Source organism: Callospermophilus lateralis, chromosome 6 (assembly GCF_048772815.1).
Source record: "Callospermophilus lateralis isolate mCalLat2 chromosome 6, mCalLat2.hap1, whole genome shotgun sequence".
NCBI lineage: Eukaryota > Metazoa > Chordata > Mammalia > Rodentia > Sciuridae > Callospermophilus > Callospermophilus lateralis.
Genome location: NC_135310.1, coordinates 30,158,965 through 30,176,634, shown reverse-complemented (window position 1 = coordinate 30,176,634; position 17,670 = coordinate 30,158,965). Strand labels below are relative to the sequence as shown.

The 17,670-nt window shown below is 35.4% G+C and overlaps 1 protein-coding gene across 2 annotated transcripts in view; it reads left to right on the top strand.

The window, feature by feature from the left end:
• Pex7 (peroxisomal biogenesis factor 7) overlaps positions 1 to 17,670 on the top strand; it is a 65,004-nt gene that overhangs the window by 42,809 nt on the left and 4,525 nt on the right. For both annotated transcript variants that reach the window (XM_076859697.2, XM_076859696.2), the window contains one exon: positions 7,723 to 7,822. In XM_076859697.2, coding sequence (XP_076715812.1) covers positions 7,723 to 7,822 — 100 coding nt within the window. The remainder of the gene's footprint in view (positions 1 to 7,722; positions 7,823 to 17,670) is intronic.

Genomic DNA, 17,670 nt, shown 5'->3' with positions numbered 1-17,670 from the left:
GGGCACGATATCACTAGAGTGTTTGCTTTGGGGTTGCTCTTTATTAGCTTTAAAGCTACAGATTACATGATTTCTTTGACCCTGTTCTCATTTGAAATGAAATTATACTCATTGTATCCACCTTGAAAGTTTCTGTGAGGATCAAAAACAGTTTTATAAGATGTGAAAGCAGCATTCAAACTGTGAAGTACTAATATGCAATTAGTTTCAGAGCATGGATTGAGTCTAGTGAAAAACTCAATCTTAGATCATTTTTATTCTCAGATCATTTTTATTCTTTTATTCACTTTATACCTGGAAGCAGAAGCAAACACTTATTTTTCTTTTTTTAAAATTTTTTTTAGAGAATTTTAATATTTAATTTTTTTTTTTTTTAGTTTTCGGTGGACACAACATCTTTGTTTGTATTTGGTGCTGAGGATCGAACCCGGGCCTCACGCATGGCAGGCAAGCGCGCTACCGCTTGAGCCACATCCCCAGCCCAAACACTTATTTTCTTAAAGTCAATTTGCTGACTTAAATTACCTGAACTAATAGTGCTACTCTTCCTATGAAATTCTTTGCCTGTTCTTCATCTCTAACATATTTTTCCTCCACAAAGTTTTGCCTTCACCTAGTACTACAGACACAGTGTTTTAATAAGTTCTTACCAGTAATAGCAGTCTAGGACAGTAGTTCATAGGGTGTGGCCCCAAGACCAGGAACATCAGCATCACCTAGGAAACTGTTTCTTACACAGATTCTTCAGTGATGCTTTACAACTTCTGAATTTGTTACTAGCAAGCCCTCTAGGTAATCATGAAGTGTTATAACCACTAGTTTAGATAACTGATTCAATTAATGGGTTATTCCCCTACCCAGAGAACCTTGGAACTTCCCAGTACTGACACAGATGCCAGATCAGAATCTCTAGAGGTGGGACTCATCAGGGTATTTTTTAATGATTATTTTTAAATTTTTTAATAATTTTTTTAGAGAGAGAGAGAGAGAGAGAGAGAGAGAGAGAGAGAGTTTTTTAATGTTTATTTTTTAATTTTCGGCGGACAAAATATCTTTCTTTGTACGTGGTGCTGAGGATTGAACCCGGGCCGCACGCATGCCAAGCGAGCGTGATACCGCTTGAGCCACATCCCCAGCCCTAATGATTATTTTTTAATTTTTGAGTTTCTCAGCTGATTTCAGCCTACTCACCTTTGAAAATCACTGCCCTGTTGACTTTTTCTTTTGCTTACCTCCACCTGAGATCACTATTGTTTCTAATGGGAATTTATCAAGTCTGTATCCTTTGAAAGAAGGTTAAGAAACATTTCTGAATGGTGGTTCCCAAACCTAGCTGGTTAAGAACATTCCCTGTGAAGAGCTTTCTAGATCCCAGAGAGTACACAATGGAATTTTTAGGCACAGAGTTGAGGAGCATTCTGCTTGCCAGCTGGCCTGCCTTCCTGCCTTCCTTCTTTCTCTTTTTTCCTCTCTCCCTTCCTTCTTTCTTTCTTTTCTTTTCTTTCTCCTCCTCCTCCTTCTCTCTCCCTCTCCTTCCTTTCTTCTTTCCCCTTCCTTCCTTTTCCTCCCTTTCTTTCTCTTTCTCCCTCCCTCCCTCCTTTCTTTTCTTTCTCCTCCTCCTCCTTTTCTCCCTCCCTCCCTCCCTCCCTCCCTTCCTTCCTTCCATCCTTCCTTCCTTCCTTCCTTCCTTCCTTCCTTCCTTCCTTCCTGTACTTCCTTCCCTCCTCCTCCTCCTCCTCCTCCTCCTCCTCCTTCTTTTTTTTTCTCTCTCTCCCCCTCCCTTCTTAGGTCCTTTGTTTCTTCCAAGATTGAAAACCAGGGGGACTTTACCCCTGAGCTATATTCCCTGCCCTTTTATGTTTTTGAGCCAGAGCTCTGCTGAGTTACTTAGGGCCTCATTAAGTCGATAAGGCTGACCTTGAACTTGCAATTCTCCTGCTGCAGCCTCTCAGTTTGCTGAGATTACAGGCATGTGCCACCAGGCCTAGCTCATTCTATTTTCTTAACATCTGATGTAATGAATCCTTGGTTTGTCATTTGGGATCCATGTCTATAGGTGATTTGTTATTTGTCTTGAGCTTAATGTACTCATTTATTCATTCATTTGTTCATTTATGAACATTCTTTGGATGTCCACGTGTCACACACTTATACATATGAGATGCAGAGAAGACAAGGGCATTGTCCCTGATTTCAGAGACCTTAGTGCCTATCAGAAGAAGATCTGTAAATAAATACATACATGGTATTATTATAAATACTAAGATAGAAACCAGAAACATAATAGTCATTATTGATTTCTTCTGCTCTGTTAATCACACGGTGTTATTAATCCTTCTGCCTATATATGTCTCCAATCATCCACCTTTCTTCATCTTCACTGGTATCACCTTAATTCTATGCTGCTATCATCTGTTTTTAGACCACTGATCTCCCCACACCCACACATTTAGCTCTTAAGTTCCTTCTTCTCACACGTGGCTAGAGATACCTTTATAGCAAAGCTGATCATACTAAGAAAAGATGTTAGCAGTAGGGGAAACTGGATAGGTATGTGAGAACCCTCTCTACTATCTTCACAATAATTGTATAAATTTAAAACTTTTCTAAAATAAAAATTTAAGCTGGGTGTGGTGGTACATACCTATAATTTCAGCTACTAGGGATATAAGGAAGGAGGATGGGGATGGGGATTGTGAGAGGCCAGCCTAGGCAACAGAGTGAGACCCAGTCTCACAAAACAAAAAGTAAAATAAATAAAAATAAAATTTAAAAGAGCTTATTAAACATTTTTTATACAAGGCAAAACTGACCATATAAATTTGTTACATAAAACCTATCAGTGTTTTGTGGGGTTTTTGTTTTTTAAATGTAAGAGACAGTCCCAACTTTCAAATGAGCCTGCAAAGACCCATGTGATCTGACTCTATTTACCTCCTGTGAAATTTCTCCTCTTTCCTTACTCCAGCCCCCCCACCCACTGCCAGGATCCTCCTTGACCAGGCGCCAAGCTGTTCTGCTTTCCAACTGGCTAACTCCTCACCTTTCAGATATCAGCTAGTGTCACTTCCTTGGGATCTCATTCTTGCATCATCCTGCATTGTCATTTGGAGCTCTTATCAAATGTTATTGTGTTTGTGTTTCAGGAATTAAAAAAAATTTTTTTTGCAGTGCTGGGGATTGAACCCAGAGCTTCACACATGCTAAGCACACATTCTACTCCTAAACTACATCCATGACACTATTGTGGTTAATTTTTTCTTAAATGTCAGTCTATTCCACTGAACTCTAAGATGCAAGAGGGCTGAAACCAGGTCTGTCTTGCTTATGATGTTTATTAGCATGGTACCTGACACCATAGGACCCAAATTGTTGATGAGTGAGTAATTAAATGAAGAGAAAATAAGTGTTGTAACATTTTTTGCTTATTGTTCTAATTCTGCTAGGTTCAAGCAGTGCAAATGGAGGAGATTATTATAGTACAGTTTGCTCAAAATTATAAAAACACAACTAAAATTAATACACATATAAGGTATTGAAAAATATCCCAAACATTTCCCCATCTTTTTTCTTATAATTAGCAAAGAATCACAAAGAATTAATAACTGACTTATAAGTTGAGAAAAGGAAAGGTAAAGGAAGTACTTTTAAAAATATTTTAAACTTCCTGCTAATTCATCTGTTGGCATAATTTCAAAAGTGTTAGTATAGAGATTCCAAATTAAATTTTAGTAAAATAGAAAGTAATTTAAGTTTAATTTTGGAAATGTTTTATTTAATACATCACTGCATACTTTGTTAAGGGATTGTGGTTAGAAGGCAAAAAGCAGCTCAACCAAGACATTGTATTATGATCTACAATTTAAATGAAAAATGTTCCTACAGTTCTGTCATATTTTTAATCATTGGGGATCTATCCAGTATATTTAGTCCCACGAGAGAGCTTAAATAGTCAGTGATTTCATCAGCACAGAGACAAAAAGGCACCAAATAGCAAGTGTGCTGAACCAAAACAAACATTTCACTTAAATATAATGTGCTTTATTTGCCCACTTAATGATAGAAGTATCCTGACTTCTCCCAGTAAAAGAGAGCCCATTTTACTTGTGTAATAGGGAGTGTGAAGGCACTCAGAGCACTTAGGGACCCTTGAATTCAGAAGGTTGCAAGAAGAAACTTCTGCTACTCTCCCACCTCCTTCATTTGAAACTTGTGAAAACCTAGAGAAATGCTGTTTTCCTTCTTATATCTCGTCTTTTCTTGAAGGAATTTGAATAGAGATATGTGAAGACATTCTGCAAATGTACATACCAAACTGTTAGTAATGGTTGCTATTAAAGAGTAGAAGTGAGGAAAGAAATATACATGGGTTGAGGGTATAGCTTGGTGGTAAAGCACTTGCTAGTGCCAGGCCCTACAAAAAGAAATATCTGTAGCCTCAGCACTATAAAAAGAAAAATAAAAAGTTTTTAGCTTTTGTAATTTACTATATTTAACAATATTTTTATATTTTAGTTTACTGAAAATTATTTTTAAATTATACATATACATATACAGATTTTTCTGACTTTCCTGGCTGCTGGTTGCCCTTGAGAGAAAATTGAAGCTTCTGGTCTCCACAGTTATCAAATCCTATCAAGGCAAAGCTGGCTTCATTGTCTTGTTTAATGCTCTGGGCTCCAGCCTTCAGTTAGTTTTTACCTGAGTGTTCGTCATAGTGCTTTTGTGACATTCTTGTGGTGGTGGTGATTTGTTTTTATATTTTACCTAGAATGTAATTGGTTTAAAAAAGTCATACCCAGGGGTTCATTTTGTTGGTAATGAACCTCTCTTAATTTTTTCACTTTAATATATGCTTTGTATATTATATACATTCTCAGAACTGTCAGGTGGTATAATGGCCAGTAGTGCTTTTATGCCATTTACTCTACCATCCTTTTGTCCACCAAAGAGTCTCCCTGAAGTTTTGGCCTGCATTTTGTTTGATGGATTTTTTTTTTTTTTCTCAAAATGCAGACAAATGCTTGGTAGTTTTTCCCAGGTTAAATTTATGATGGTTGTGACTATGAGGTGTAGAACCCTATGAGGCCTTGATGGCCCACTTAGCAATGTTTAGAGAAACTACAAGTGGACTTTGTGAAAAGTTTTGTCCCAGGTCTCTGAGATCAATGACTTCCTGCTGGATGGCATCACATTTCTGTCCTTGGTAGGCATCTTAATTTTTATGAGGCCCTGCTATCCTGTTCTCACAGCAGCTTATCCTTAATGGCTCAAACCCACAATCACAGAAACTGCATTCCAGGAACTTGTTGCTGTTCATTATCCTTAAAAAATTCAACTGAAAGAAACTAATTTGGGGGCTGGAGTAATGACTCATCAGCAAAGCACTCGCCTAGCACGTTTGAGGCCCCGGGTTTGAGCCTCAGCACCACATAAAAGTAAATAAATAAAATAAAGGTATTTTGTCCAACTACAACTAAAAAATAAATATATATTTTTAAAGAAACCAATTTGTAGAGTTTACCTAAAGAGTAGAACCCATTCTACTTTAATGAATCTAAATCCCAAATGAAGCTAGAGAGCTGAATACATGTGTTACACCAAATTGATCTTTCCATAGAATGATTCTACTGAACTATCCTTTGGTGTGATGCCATTGACTGACAAGTGGTAGCTGGTGAGAAACTCTGTTTACCTAAGAGGTATTAAGGATTTTATTTATTACATAAGCATGGGGTTTCTTGTTTATAAACTCTTGTTTTAAAATAGTTGTTGATAAACCTTTATTTTATTTATTTATGTGATGCTGAGAATCGAACCCAGTGCCTCACACATGCTAGGCAAGCACTCTTCCACCGAGCTACAATCCCAGCCTATTTATAAACTCTTAAGGGAGAATTTCCTTCTAAGTGTTTCTGGAGTGATGTGGTTGTAGATACTGAGTTCAAGGCCTGATGGTATCTCCTTTTTTCCTTAGGCTGCTAGAAAACTTAGACACATCTTGAGGTCCTTACCCATTAGGATGGATGACTTCATGGGATATATTTTCATTTAGTAATCTCATTGAAGATTTCAACTAACTTTCTTACCCTTAATTTTCCTTTACTCATTTTTTGCCATATTAAATGCATATTTTTAAAGCCATTATAAATTTTGGGGAACATAGTGGATATACACAAAATCATTTGATTATTGTTTCAAGTAATGTAAGTCAGTAGATAACCAGATTTTAGAAATGAAGTTATACAATTACATGTTTACTTTTGCTTATATAAACGTATCAAGAACCAGAAAATTTGATTTCACCACCATTCTGTCTAGACCCAAAGGAACAAATATGCTGGGGCTGGGGTTGTGGCTCAGTGGTAAAGCACTTGTCTAGCATGTGTGAGGCACAGGGTTCGGTTCTCAGCACCACATATAAACCAAATAAATAAATAAAGTTCAATCAATAACTAATAAAAATATTTTTAAAAAAACAAAGGAACAAATATGCAAAAGCTATGGAGACCACCATTAGAGTTTCCAAAAAGGCCTATGGCTCGTTCCCTTATTTACTTGAAAAAGCAAATTTTTAAAACTAAAATCACTCTCCCTAAATATTCTGTATATCTCAGTAATCTGATAAATGAGCTATTTATTCAGTGTCTTTCAGGTACCCACACAGTGGATTATCCTTAGCAACAACCCTTTTCAAAACTTAATAGGGCCAACTCTGTATTTATTAGGGAAATAATACCACCAGGTTAAACAAACTGCAACTGTTGGTTCTGTGTGTTTACTGTCTTTCAAAGGGATCTGCACAGCCTTCACTGTGTTCCATGTTGTAGATCATTAGAGAAGCTGAATTAGGGTATGACTCTGTGATTCTGAAAGTGCCATTTTTATAGTATGTTTAGAGTCAAATAAAAAAAGATGATGAGCAAATAAAGTTTTAGAAAGTTAAAGTACTATTTTGTGTATTGAAAATAGGGCCAATTTTTTCCTGAACGGTAGAAATCAGAGCTATATTATGGCAAGTATTATCACTCCCAGTCTACAGAGGAGAAGTGGAATACATAATATTGGCCCAGGAAAACATGTTTCTGTTTTTCTTGAGTCTGGAAATTATAGTGATGTGGAATCTATAAGAAAGGCTGTGCCTCAAAGCTGCAGTAGGGACAGGGGCAATAGTTTCAAAATTTCATAAGAGAACAGATTTATTTTAAAGAATTTGAATTGCTGTTGAAATGTAAATTAAACCTAAGATCTTTTCATATCACTTGTTTAAAAATGAAGTAGAATTTAAAATCAAAATAGAATTCATCTCATCCAATATTCTTACTTTACAGCCATGAATGCTTTGGGAGACTGCTCCAAAGGCATTAGTGTCTCTCATCTCAAATGTCCTATGCAGTATAAATTTTTTTTCCCTAAAAACTGTAATGTTAAGCATCTATCTTATAAGGTATGCTAATGGGAGTACAATAATCTTTTACAAGGGTAGACTATTGATAATTTGGGGGGTTTTGTTTGTTTTTGATCTAACAGGATGGGATACATGTTTTTTTCTTATTACATGTTTTTAATGTAGATCATTAGTAGGTTCTGCTTTTATGGATTGTTTGAATCTGATTTGATAAAATCTTTTCTATGTCAAATATCTACCTTTTCTTAATATAATTTTTGGGCAGTTTTAAAACTTAAAAGTATTTCTTTATTTAATTTTGTTTATCTTCACAGATTCTGGAATTTTTCAAAGCCTGATCCTCTTCTTGAAACAGTAGAGCATCATACAGAGTTTACCTGTGGTTTAGATTTCAGTCTTCAGAGCCCCACTCAGGTAAGGATGTAATCTCACGGTTTTTTCTACCCATACAGTTCACTACTAGGTCTCCACGTGGGATATGTTGTCTTTGCTAGACAGACTTGGGCATTTGAACATTGAAGTACTAGGGAACAAAAGTTATCCAGAAACTTGCTGTGCCTCTCTCTCCTCTTAAAAGATTGACTTCTCTGGGAGAAGAAGAACTGTTTAAAGAGGTGTCATGCCTAACGTGTTGAAAACTTTGCATTGGCCTCACCAAAGAAATTTAAGATGGACTGGTTAACCCAAGTCAGTGGCACATCATGCTATATTCAGCAGTAAGCAGTGACCATGGGCAGGTCATTTCCCTCTCTGAACTGTTGCCTTTGTTTCTATAACCTATATTCAGTGAGAGTTCAGATGGAGAACAACATAGTAGAGAAGAATTTCTGTTTTAATAAACAAATTTTGTATTTTCCCTCTTTTATTCTCTTGAGGACTTGAGAATAAATACTTTGTACTCTAGGTGTTCTTCAGGTTTGTAAAAAAGCTTTTCCAGGGCTGGGATTGTAGCTCAGCAATAGAGCGCTCACCTAGTACGTGCAAGGCCCTGGGTTTAATCCTCAGCACCACATTAAAATAAAGATATTGTGTCCAACCACAACTAAAAAGTAAAATATTAAAAAAATATATATTTAAGGGCTGGGGCTGTCGCTCAATGGCAGAACGCTTGCCTGGCAGGCGTGAGGCACTGGGTTTGATCCTCGGCACCACATAAAAATAAACAAATAAAATAAAGGCATCCTGTTCATTTACAACTATAAAAATTAAGTAATTTTTTTTTTAAAAAAAGCTTTTCCATTTCAGAAATTGTACATTTAGGTTAAGTCAGAAACACTATAAATATATAATAAGGTGCTTTGTAAAACAAACTGTGTGAAAAAGCCAGCATATCATTGAAACTCAAAATAGTACATAGAAATACTAGCATTGGATTCAGGAATTATGCTTTTATGATAATTTTTAAAAGTTAAAATGAAAAGCCATTTCACATTACTATATTCTTAAATTTAAATATATACGCATTTCATTTTAGGATTTTAACATGTAGCTCTGTTTAAAATATTCTTAGTAGACATTAGAATATTCTCATTAACATTAAAATATTTGTTTAAAAATGACATAATAGCATGTAACAAGAGGATGAAATAGTGATGAGTGAGATGGAAGTATCCTAAATGTGAATACATTCTTTAAATGAATTAGTTCCTTTACTGAGAAATGCATTTGTTCTTGATAATTTTGAAAAAAGATAATTACACTTGTTTCTATCCTAGTGAAGAAAAAACTTGTAACGTGCCCATTGAAATATGGCACTAAGAAACAAAGGATATCCTATGTAGACATACATTAAGCCTTCACATTTAATATTTTTATTACCTGTACTCTGTGAGACTTAGACTGGGACCTGTGGAAGCACCTGTAGCTCCTCTATTTGCTTGGTTGTGGTCCTCACTGAAATCTGAAGAATGCCAAGTGTTTTCTAAATCCTCTATAGACTTGCCTTATTAAAAGGAACCTTGTAATCAGAGGATTTTATCAATCATTGACATACATTTTTAACTAACAGCAGATTTTATTGCAACACCATATATTTTATTTGTAGCCTGGCAATTGCCATCTGTCTCTTCCAGTTGGATAACCAAATTCCATGTGTACTAAGGAAGTAGTTGCTATTGAGAACAAGTAGGAGTGGAGAAGCAGGAAGCTGTAAATAAGCAGCAGGCTCAATGGCACAATGCACAGTTCAGATGTGCCAGAAATCTCCTTTCAGTTCATTCATAATGAACACAATTTTGGGATTGTGGGACCTGGCGATAAGAGTACTTCCTTTCATTCATTTATTCTTCCAGCAAATATTCTCATACACCAGATCTTGTGTTAGGTACTGAGGATTCAAGGTGGAATAAAAATAAATATGTCCCCTTCCTTCATAAATCATTTATTTCAGTGTTATATCAGAATGTTTCACAAATGAATGTAAGTAGATGGCTATGACAAGTTCTAAAAAGAGGTGCATTGTTCCTCAAGAGTTCATAATAAAGATAGGTATTTGACCTATATGAGACATCTATAAGGGCTAGAGAACAAGAGGGGCAGTGAGAGGAAGTAGGTAGGGGACAAATTGTGTAGAAATAGTAGAGCATTATACAGAGTTGACCTGTAGGGGCATGTAGACCATACTGTTTTTAAGTCTCACTATAATTCCATTATAACAGTGGTAATGTAACTCAGTGGTAGAGCACTTACCTAGCATGCATGAGACCCTGGGTTTGATCCCCAGCACTGCCAAAGGGGAGGTAGGGAATCTGTAGAAAATGAGGCTCATCCGAGATCTGATCAGTAGGAAGGTGTCAATGATTTGAAGATACAGAAGGAAAATGATAAACAGGCAAAGGAGTACTTTTGCTTGAATGGAGTGTCAAAAGCTGTTAGAAAAAGGGAAATTAAGCTGGAAACTAACAAGATGGAGCCATTCATCCATGGGTTTGGTATTACCTTAAGGGGCAGCAAGAAGTCCAGTGTGACTAGAGCCTAGAGAACAGGAGAGAGAGTGATACGAAGTAGGTAGAGGACAATTATATAGGCCTTGTAAGCCATACTGTATTCTCACTGAAATTGCATTGGAGGCTTAAAAGCAGAAAAATAATAGAATCCAGTTTGTCTTGAAAAGATCATTCTGGTAGCTATGGAGAATAGACTATATAAGAGTGAAAATTAGGAAGCCACCTTGGAGTCTCTTGAAGTAATACAGGCAAAAGACAATGGTGAGTTAAAGAGATGGAGAGATTCAGAATATATGAGGTTGAACCACATTAATTTGCTGGAACTTTTACATGGTTCAGCCTAACAATTTGAAGATGGCAACAATAGAATTTACTGACAGATTGGAAGTGAACTGTGAAAGAAATAGAAGGGTCAAGTTTTGAAGTTTTGAAGTTTTTGATTTGGACGTAGGAGACAAGGTGGACAATGATTAAATTTAGTGAGCTAGGGGAAGAGGAGAGGTTTGGGACAGGGAGAATTATTTTTGAGATATCTCCTGTTTGATATTCAAATGGATGTCTGGTAGACAGAAATAGGCTTGTCTGTCTCAAGGGACAGTTTATATGCAAAAGTGAAATGTGTGGGAGTAAGCAAACAAGGGAAGTGAAGGAGGAGTTGGAAGTATACCATTTTAAAGTTGTTATTACTACATTAAAAGTGATATTATTTGAGGGTACCCTGTGGTAAAATCAGTATGTATATTGTAAACCCCCATGGTAATCTTTTAAGAAGTTTTAGAAAAAGAGGTATAACTAATAAGCCAGTTGTGGAGGTAAAATGGAATTATAAAAAATAATCAATTACTTCAAGATAATTAGGCCATGTATAAAAAACCACAGCCAACATGTATTCAGTGATAAGGCCAAAAGCTTTTCCTTTAAAGTTAGGAATAAGACAAGGATACACACTTTTTATTACTTCTATTCAACAGAGTATTGGAAGTTCAAGCCACAGGCAACAAAAGACAAGTATCAAAATTGGAAAGGAGGGGCTAGGGTTGTGGTTCAGTGGTGGAGCACTTGCCTGGCATGTGTGAGGCACTGGGTTCAAGCCTAAGCACTGCATATAAATAAATAAATAAAGAAAGAAAGAAAGAAAGAAAGAAAGAAAGAAAGAAAGAAAGAAAGAAAGAAAGGTCCACTGACAATTAAAAAATATATTTTAAAAATTTGGAAAGGAAAAAATAAAAATCATCTCCCTTCACAGATGACATGATCTTAAATGTAGAAGATCTTTAAATCTAACCAAATCAACCAACAGTTATATTTAATGTAAGTCTACATACTCTAGTTAAGAGACAGATAAAGCCAGATGTGGTGGCACACGCCTGTAATTTCAGCAGCTCCGGAGGCTGAGACAGGAGGATTGTGAGTTCAAAGCCAGCCTCAGCAACAACGAGGCACTAAGCAACTCAGGAAGACCCTGTCTGTAAATAAAATACAAAATAGGACTGGTGATGTGGCTCAGTGGTTGAGTGCCCCTGAGTTCAATCCGCAGTACCAAAAAAAGAAAAAGATAAAAAAAAAAACAATAGATACCTGAGAAACTATGAGAGACTCATTAGGTTAAGACTTTGTGACCTAGTGGATTTTGGATTTGAAGAAGGAGTTTTCTAACTCCAAGTTCTAAAATTCAGTTACTTTTTTATATAAAATTTTAATTATACACTTGTAATATTCTTCTCCCTGTAAATTTATCTTAGTTTATACTGTTGTCTGCATTTTATTTACATTCTTTTGTGGACTTTAAGCTTTCCTTTCAAATTTAAGATGATGATGTCAACTGATATTTGTGTTTTTTCATATACTTAAAATCAACATATTCATTCATTCCTTCCTTCCTTCATTCATTCATTCATTCATGGAGGTGCTGGGGATTGAATCCAGGGCCTTTGTTCATATTTTATTTTCTTAGAAAATATCTTTTTCTTACCTCTTAGTATCTTTCCATCTGCTTTCAAAACCCTGTAGTACTTTGTAATCTTAGCAGCTGCAGGACCTTGCTGATGTTACCTAAGGGCTCTCTGCCTTAATGTATTCTGTCTTAAAAGAGATTCTCTGAGTCCTTATACTTACAGACAGCTTTCTTTGTAGTGTCTCCCTTCTTAGAGATCTGAACAAAAAGGTCCAAAGGCATTCTTATCTTATACTGTCTTTCTTCTTGACAAAATGTAAGATCTTGTCTTTAAAAGTTTAAAACTTGACAAATAAGTATCTGAGGTCATTCTTTAAGGATAATTGCTGAGAAATACTCCACGCCCCCTCTTGTTAGCCAGGTTGAAGTTATCTTTCACTTGAGAAATTTTTTCTTTGATTTTTTTTTTCCCTCTCTAGTCATGATTCATATAGTTCTAGCATTTTCTCTTTTCTCCCTTATCCTTATTATTTCTAAATTAGATAGCCCTTTTCTGTTTTTAGGTTTGTGATTCAAGACCTGGGTATAACCATTTTATGATTGGAATTTCTGTGTTAATTTAGCTCTAGAACTTCTGGCTTTTTATTCTGTAGTGTCGACCCTGCTCTTTTGAATGCTAATTGGTATTTAGTGTAGTTTTATTTATAAACTGGGTACAGGTGCACATATTTACATATTCCTTTTGAAACATAGTTACTTTTCCTTTAATGTCTTTTAGAGTAGACATTGGTTCATTCCAAGATCAACTTTATGTATTTAATGAAATTTAACTTTTTTCTCATGACAAAATTTTGGAAATCACATTTAGAGGAAAGAAAAATGATTACCTATGGTCCCACTATTCTAGAAAGAAGTCTTTTGTAAGCTGGGCATGTTGGTACACACCTGTAATCCCAGTGGCTTTGGAGGCTGAGCCAGAAGGATTGCAGGTTTGAGGCTGGCCTTGGCAACTTAGTAAGACCCTGTCTCAAAATAAAAAATTAAAAAGGGCTAGGGATGTAACTCAGTGGTAAAACATTCCTGAGTTCAATCCCTAGTACCCTCCTCAAAAAAAAAAAAAAGGTCTTTTGTAGCATATTATGTTTTTTTTGTCCTTTAATTTTTTTTTAATTGAAGCATAACAACCATATTGGAAAATGCACCTATGTTAAGTGGAACAGCTCATTATGTGCATTGTAACCACCATTCAGTTTAAGTCACAGAACATGGCCAGAAGCTTCCTCCCAAATTTTACCCCTTGCCTTCTTTTCAATGGTGACTACTTTTCCAGTCTTTTTCTTTATGTATATTTTTTAAAAGTTGAAGTTATCTTGCATATATGAATTTGCCTTCTGGGACTCCTAGATGTTTGATAAGCATAATCTTTATAAATGACTGTCTTGGTCTCTCCATGATAGGAACATGTAGCAAGTTACTGTAAAGACTTTTCCACTTTTCCTGAAAGTAGGATGGAAGGACTTTTGTATGTTTTCATTTTGTTTCAGTGTAAGATTGCTTAGATTTGTTTCTGATGTAAATTATTAATTTAGGTGTGACTTAAAGTATGTATTTGACTTTGTTTTATTTTTTCATTAAAAGATATTAGATATTGTGTAAAAGTTCAGCTTGTGTTTGGTTCAAGTCTATTCTCATAATCTTTGATATCAGGTTTAAAGGTTGACAGTGGATAAAAATATTTTAAAATTCTCAGTATGAGTCTGGAAAAACTGGACTTTAGAAGGGGTCTAGCATTACTGGTAGTCAGGTTTCTGTGTCCTGTTCACCTTTTATCTCAGGTGACAGTGTCTGCATCTGTCACAGACTAGCTCTTGAGTTGAAAAGAACAATGTGCCAGAAGCATTTCATGTCCTCAGGCATTAGTCTCTGCTGTTTCCTCTTTGATGCTTTCATAATTGTATAATTTTTCAGCACAAAGTTATATAACAATGCTTGTTGTTTTACCCCAGACGTGAAATATCCCTAGGCACAGCTCTAGGATCTCAGTGAGCTCCAAAATGGACAGGACTGGCCTGTGTCTGGTCTGCACTTCATAGGCATCCCTTACTAGGATGCCTCCCAGAATTGGTGACACCTTAGTCTCTGCCACCTCTGGGTTCTGCTCCTGAATCATCTACCTTCTTGTTGCTTTTCCTTTCTCTAGGATATAGAGCGTTGCTTCTAAAAATCAAGCAAAAACACTGACTTGGCACACTGCAAATTACTTTTTTTAAAAATTGTTTTTAGATGTCAATGGACCTTTATTTTATTCATTTATTTATATGTGGTGCTGAGAATTGAACCCAGTGCCTCACACTTGCTAGGCTAGTGCTCTACCACTAAGCCCCAACCCCAGCCCCACTGCAAATTACTTTTTAGAAAAACTTTCTTGGACACTTGGTGTCCTACCCAGCTTACCTTTGAAATCTTTTGATTTTTTTTTTAAGCTCATTTTTCACAGTATCTTTTCCCAGTCTTTTTTCAGAGTCAGTATCTGGACATTGACTTATGTAAAAATGGGATTCTCAGGAATGAGTGTTCCATCTCTAGCACCTCAAAACATTTATGCTCTCTCCCTAGTTTTTCCCTTTCCTTCTAGTCAGTTTTCAGCTTTCTTACTGCTCCCCTATCCAGGTCTTTGCTTACTCAGCTATCCACCATTTATATCTGTAATCAGTTTTCTTTTTTTTATTTTCAAAGTTCTATGGGGTTTATCATCATTTGACCCCAGTGTTCTGTGTCACTACCATTGAGTTATTTTTCTCTTCTGTTATAAAAATAACATCTAGAATTAGTGGCTTTAGTTCTTGTCTTTAGTTTCTCAAAAATTTACTCTTTTAACACTCTCTCTGTCTTCCTTTCATCATTCAGTTGAAGTTAAGCCCCAAAATGTCACCAGTGAACTCCCGAAAACCAAATTGCCTTTTCTCACACTTCCTTCTTATTTAGATATAATTTTTTTTTAATTTTTATTGTTGGTTGTTCAAAACATTACATAGTTCTTGATATATCATATTTCACATTTTGATTCAAGTGGGTTATGAACTCCCATTTTTATCCTGTATACAGATTGCAGAATCATATCGGTTACACATCCACTGATTTACATATTGCCATACTAGTGTCTGTTGTATTCTGCTGCCTTTCCTATCCTCTACTATCCCACCTCCCCTCCCCTCCCCTCTTTTCTCTCTACCCCATCTACTGTAATTCATTTCTCCCCCTTGTTTTTTTTTTCCCTTTCCCCTCACTTCCTCTTGTATGTAATTTTGTATAATCCTGAGGGTCTCCTTCCATTTCCATGCAATTTCCCTTCTCTCTCCCTTTCCCTCCCACCTCTCATCCCTATTTAATGTTAATCTTCTTCTCATGCTCTTCCTCTCTACTCTGTTCTTAGTTACTCTCCTTATATCAAAGAAGACATTTGGCATTTGTTTTTTAGGGATTGGCTAGCTTCACTTAGCAAAATCTGCTCTAATGCCATCCATTTCCCTGCAAATTCTATGATTTTGTCATTTTTTAATGCAGAGTAATACTCCATTGTGTATAAATGCCACATTTTTTTAATCCATTCGTCTATTGAAGGGCATCTAGGTTGGATCCACAGTCTTGCTATTGTGAATTGTGCTGCTATGAACATCGATGTAACAGTGTCCCTGTAGTATGCTCTTAGATATAATTTTGATATTAAAAAATGTCCTCTCCTGTTTTAATACTACTATGCCAATTTTTTCTTTCTAGAAATAAAGATTGCAGAACTCTAGGTAAAAATTTTATTACTTTACTAAGGAATCTATAGAAAAGACTGGAATAGGCTTCCTTATAGCCAAGTGGTTAGAGCACTTGTCTAGCATGCACAAGGCCTTGGTTCAATCCTCAGCACTGCAAAAAGGAATGATTGGAATCAATGATGACCCATATCATGTTCTTGTAATATAATACTTTTTTTTAATTGCTGCCATTTTTTAAGGCTTTCGTCATCTAATATAGATACTACTTTATTTGTCTCCTAACAAACAGATCTTTTGCTTTTTCAAATTCATGGTCAGCCTCTCCTGTGATGCTTTTAAATCACTCTGACCATTCATCTCCTTCCGTACTATGTGTCAAGAGGTGCCATATCATAGTATATATGTTATATGCCAGTTTTAATGTGCAAATCAATACAATTTGTCATTTTCAATTTGCCTAGAAACCTTCTTCAGGATAGAATCTGATTTTTTTTTAAATCTTACTTTCAAGATTGAGTATGCTTGCCAAGGATGTGTAAGGCCTTGAGTTCCATCCCCAGCAAAAAATAACAACAACAATAGTATCCAAGATGAATTACCTTCCTTTTCTCCTTTTCTCCCTTCCTTCTTTGCTTCAATAAATATTTTGAATGTCAACTAAGTATTTTGAGTGGTTGGTGTTATGGAATAGATTAATGTAAAGTATCTGATACATATGTGCTAAATATAAAATGAATGAATGAATAATGTTAAGGTTTTTTTAGTGCATAAGTCTATTGTCTACTTTTGCATAAATTCCATAATGGTTAGTATAATAAATCATATTCTCCCTTGTAGTCACTTACTATTGTAAGTTGGTTTAGTAAGGAAAATATGTTTCTTTATTTAGCTCAAAATTTAATATACTGCAACATCATGATTATGCTACTTTTTCAAAATTAAAGTTGACTGTTAAGTGATTTTTTTTCAAACATTATTCTCTCTACATCTTTCTGCCTATTTCTCTTGTTCATTCTTGCTAAGGAGGCCGTATGTCATACAGATAATTACAGTACATTGAACAAATTTCCCAAGGGCAAAAGCAATTTACAAAATTGTGAGAAAAGAGTATAATGTTAAATAGGAAATGGAAAACTTGTCAATGAAGTAAGTCTCTTAATGGGTCAGTTGGAATTATTTATTATATTATTTGTTATATTATATATCAACCCAATCATTTTGAGATGAATTACCTTATCAGTGGCATGTGTAAACATTTTAATAAAGTGGAGGGAATTGATAAAATTAATTAATAAAATTAGAGAATATAAATCCATGTTCTAAATTTCACATGTATTTTAAGTCTGGTATTTTCATTATAATGTTGCCTTCTCTAAATGCTGTATTTATAGGACAATTAGTATAGAAGGTGTACTATAATGTATCTTATTTGATCCACCAATAATAAGTTTTTATCATAAACTCCTTATTGAGTGCATTTGTTTCATTTATATTTGGGGGTTTGTTGTAGCATCAGCATAGTATTTTGCATGTAGGCAATGTTAAAAATATTAATTTAATAAAGTTGCTCTCAAGCATTCCATTTTTGATGTTACAATGTATGTGCTATAGCTGTATTTAGAAATTGTTATATTGATAAATAATAAATTTCTATTA